General features: G+C 44.0%; 1 protein-coding gene across 1 annotated transcript; it reads left to right on the top strand.

The window, feature by feature from the left end:
• The first annotated feature begins 793 nt into the window (after positions 1–793).
• On the top strand, positions 794–1,222 carry LOC107699115 (heat shock protein 30-like). Its single transcript, XM_016500288.1, is given in 1 exon segment — positions 794–1,222. A coding segment is annotated over 1 exon segment (429 nt).
• The last annotated feature ends 2,766 nt before the right edge of the window (positions 1,223–3,988 follow it).

Below are 3,988 nucleotides of genomic sequence, written 5' to 3'. Positions count from 1 at the left end.
CATCTCATGCACGTGCAAAATGATACCTGCCCTCTAAACCATCCCAGTTTCAGTCTCACCCACCCTCACCGTCACCCTATATTTTTACTAGAAACACAACTTTATTAAATACATCACTTTAAAATAAAAACATAAAACCACTTAACTCGCCCCATGGCGACACTGCCCCTCCCGGGGGGGAGGTGGGGGGTTGAAGGAGCTTGTTGCACACCGTTCTGTAATGGGAAATGCGAGCCGCGTGTCGTCAGTTCAACGCTCACAAGGACTTGTGCACATGACAGTCTCAGCCACAGGAAGAGAAGACTGCAATAGAAGCCTGTTCAGAACGGGCACGGTCCAAATGCTGGCACGCTCTGACAGTTCAGCAGTTAAACGATACACACAATAAAGAACGACGGCACTCCTAACTCCCCGTCCCTACTTACTCTCACCATGTCCCCGCTATCTATCTGTCTATCTATCTTTATCGCCGGCGGCCCTAAACGACCGCGAATGACACCCTCCCAACAATATCTGAGTACCGCAGTCCTATTTCGGCTTGTAAATAGACCGACAGCCAGCCTGCATCCATTCTCTTTTGCACTCTTTTTAATCCTTCTCACCCCAGTCTCTGAATACACAGATCACACCTGGTGACAAATCCGGAACTGCCTGGAAAGTTCATGAACTTGCTGGTGCTGATGAACACGCAATATAAAGCTGAGCGCCTCACAGAACTCAAGTCAAATCTAAAAGCCTTTCGACGCCACCAGAGAGACTGAGGAGCAAAACAAGAACACAAAAGCCACTGAAAATGTTGAGCCTGCATGGATTCCAGCCTTCCCTCAGCTCACTCATGGGAACTGAGTGGCCAGTGCGCAGTCTCTGGCCGGAGATCACATCTCTTTACAGACAAGCAGACGTTCTGCTGGAGCTGAAGAGCAGCCTGGAGCAGCTGGAGAAACTTCAGCACATGGTCTTTGAGGAGATCCAGCAGATGCCACCCTAGCAGGAGATCTACCCAATCGCCTGAACAATGGAGAAAGAGGGAAGCGGCTTTGCTTTGACGCTGAACACGAAAGATTTTTCCCCAGAAGAACTGTCAGTCAGACAGGTGCGCAGGAAGCTGCATGTCAGCGGAAAGACCGAGAAGAAGCAGGAGGATGGGAAGGGCTCATACTCTTACAGAACCCAAGAGTTCAGACGGGTGTTTGCTCTGCCTCAAGGAGTGTTTATAAAATAGTGTTTATAAAAATATAGTGCATATTTAAAAATATTTAAAATAAATGAATATTTTATTACAGATGGAAAATCAGCACATTTAGTCAATGCTGATGTCTGATCTTCAGTGTTGGACAGTTGGGTCACTACAAGTCTGAAGCTGTTAGTTTCACTGCATTTATTGTTGCTAATTTTTTTAATAATCCAGTTCTTAAGCAGGGCATTGATGTAAGCTACAACAGTGCGTTCTTGTGGTACATGTCCCCTCTGTCATGTCTGGACTTTTATGTTGAAGTGTTTCCTGTGCCATGTTTGATGTAATTTTCCTCTTGATTAGTCTCCCCAGATGTGTCTTGTTATCTCATTCAGTGAATTCCAAATGGCTTTTTTGCACCCTTGAAGGACACTTCAGGTAGGGGACGCCATTTGTAGAGACGTTCCAAACGAAAGTGAACAACTGAATCCCTTCACGAAGGGCCCTTCTAGAAGTCCGTTAGCGAAGGGTACATACCATGGTCACTTCAAGGAAGTGATTTCCATTTGGGATCATGTGATCTTGGGCTACGAGTTCTCACAAGGCTTTTTGAAGCAAAGATGGCGGGGGATTTTGAGTTCTAAAGAAGTCATTCACTTTAGGAAACAAGTTTCAGGTAAACAAGTCAGGACTGGATTCAATACCTATAAATTTTGTCCTTAAAGTCCGCATGAAATCAAAATTTACAATATTTAATTAGTTTGTGCTGGTTATGTTGGTCTATATAAATTTCCTAAATACATTTTCATATATCTATTTTTCTGAAGTTGTCTGTACTGCTGTTCGTGGAGACTGTTTCCCCATTATTTATTTGTATTATTGTGGTACCATGTGAATCAGGACTGCAGCTGTGGTTTCGCTAATCTTTTTTCTTTTGAAATGTCCACCAACAGGAGTTGGCACAGAATCAGGAGAGGCTACCGCTGCAACATAGCCTTGGTTCATCCTAATGGATGAGGCTATTGGGAGGCGTCCCTCTATTTTCAAGTACCTCTTGGACTTCCTGAAGTTGGAGGCAGAAAAAGAAGATGCAAGAGAGAGAGCAGCAGTAGAGAGGAGTAAGCGATTCCCGTCACAGGGCAGGGACATCCAAGTTGTAAAACCTGATGAGGGTAAACAGCGATGACCAGCCAGTGACCGCACAGATATCATCAATAGAAATCAACATACATTCTAAGGGCCTGAACTGGGCAGAATGGATTAGGACTTGTGCTCTGAACGGAGTGGAGAGCTCTTAGGCACATAGCCGTGTCTTGGTTTGAGGACGACTCAAACCATTAGGCCCAAACTCACAAATGAAGCACTGACTGACAGTGCTTGCAGGTCACCCACTCGCTTGACCAATGCTAAGAAAAGGAGGGTGGTCTTAAGCGACAGGGGCCGCAAGTCGGCTAACTGGATCAGCTCGGAAAAAAGCCCCTCGTAGGGCCCTGAGAAATAGATAAGTCCCAAGTCGGCACAGTATGAGGACGAGGTGGATTACATCTCTGAGCTCCCCTCAGAAACTTATTTGCAAGGTCGTTTCTGCTGATTGACTGGCCAGCCACGACCATTTAAGGGCATAGAGGCGTCCTGTAGATGGGACTCTAGCCTCCAAAATGGTATTAGTCACACTCGCGGGGAGCTGTAAAGACTCCTGTTGAGGGGCAAAACTTGAAGGCTCCACAGATCTGGCCGGGGATGCCAAATCATGCCCCTCGCTTGCGAGAGGAGGTCCTTCCTCAATGGTAGCGGCCAGGGGGCTGTCAATAGCAGCTGAATCAACTCGGGGAACCATGTCTGATTCCTCCAGAGTGGGGCCACTAGGAGGACCGAACATCTGACTTCCCTGACCCGTCTGATGATGGGAGGAAGCAGAGCAACCGAGGTGGAAGGCATACAGGCGAGCGCTGGGCAGGGCATCTCGCTGCTTTGAAAGTAAATTGTGCAGTGAAAGTTGTCTTATGAGGCAAAGAGGTCCACCTCTGCCCTCTCGAAGACAGACCAGATCGTTTGAATCATTTGGGGATATAGTCTCCATTCTCTTGGAGCTATATTGTACAAATGTTTCCTCTTCAAAGAGAATGCATGATGACTGTGGATTTTTTATTTATTCGTTTTTTTTTCTTGGTCTGTCCCTCATTTGTAAGGGGTTTGAATGTTGGGGATAGGGATGTTGTGTAAAAATATAAAAACCATAACTAAAAAGTTTCAAAAAAAGAAAAGAAAAAAAGTTGTAACTGTGACTACACTGTGTCCAGTTAAAAGAGTGCCTTTAAATTTTACCTATTCATTATTCCTCTGAACAAGTCAGAAGTGGATGTGTTATAATGTACATTTGTAAAAGGAAACATTTGTACATCAAATCCCGAGAGCAGGTTACATTAATAATATTACATTAGTTGACCCATCTTAAATTACTTATCTGAATATCTTGTAATAATCTTCCATCTTTGCAGAAAAATATCCATCTTTATTTGTAGACATGCCGTCATTATTTCCACTATATAAACCTTTTTCAGTCTCTGAGTCCATTGAACCAAACTTGGAGAACCTTCTTCCTTCCAATGTACTATAATTTTTCTTTTTAAATATCAATAACAATATCCTTAGTACATATCCATTTTTCTCATTGTACATTTTTTTAGGCAATGCTCCAAATAAACACACCACTGGATCTAGAGGTATTTCTACCTCTAGTATCTTGGCTATTTCTTTTTTAACATTTTTCCAAAATTCTTGAATCTTTGGGCATGATCTCCTATTTTGCCACAT

The sequence above is a fragment of the Sinocyclocheilus anshuiensis genome, unplaced genomic scaffold (genome assembly GCF_001515605.1).
Source record: "Sinocyclocheilus anshuiensis isolate Anshui unplaced genomic scaffold, SAMN03320099.WGS_v1.1 scaffold166, whole genome shotgun sequence".
Taxonomy (NCBI): domain Eukaryota; kingdom Metazoa; phylum Chordata; class Actinopteri; order Cypriniformes; family Cyprinidae; genus Sinocyclocheilus; species Sinocyclocheilus anshuiensis.
Note: the sequence above shows the minus strand (reverse complement) of the source record. Positions and strands in the feature narration are given on the sequence as shown.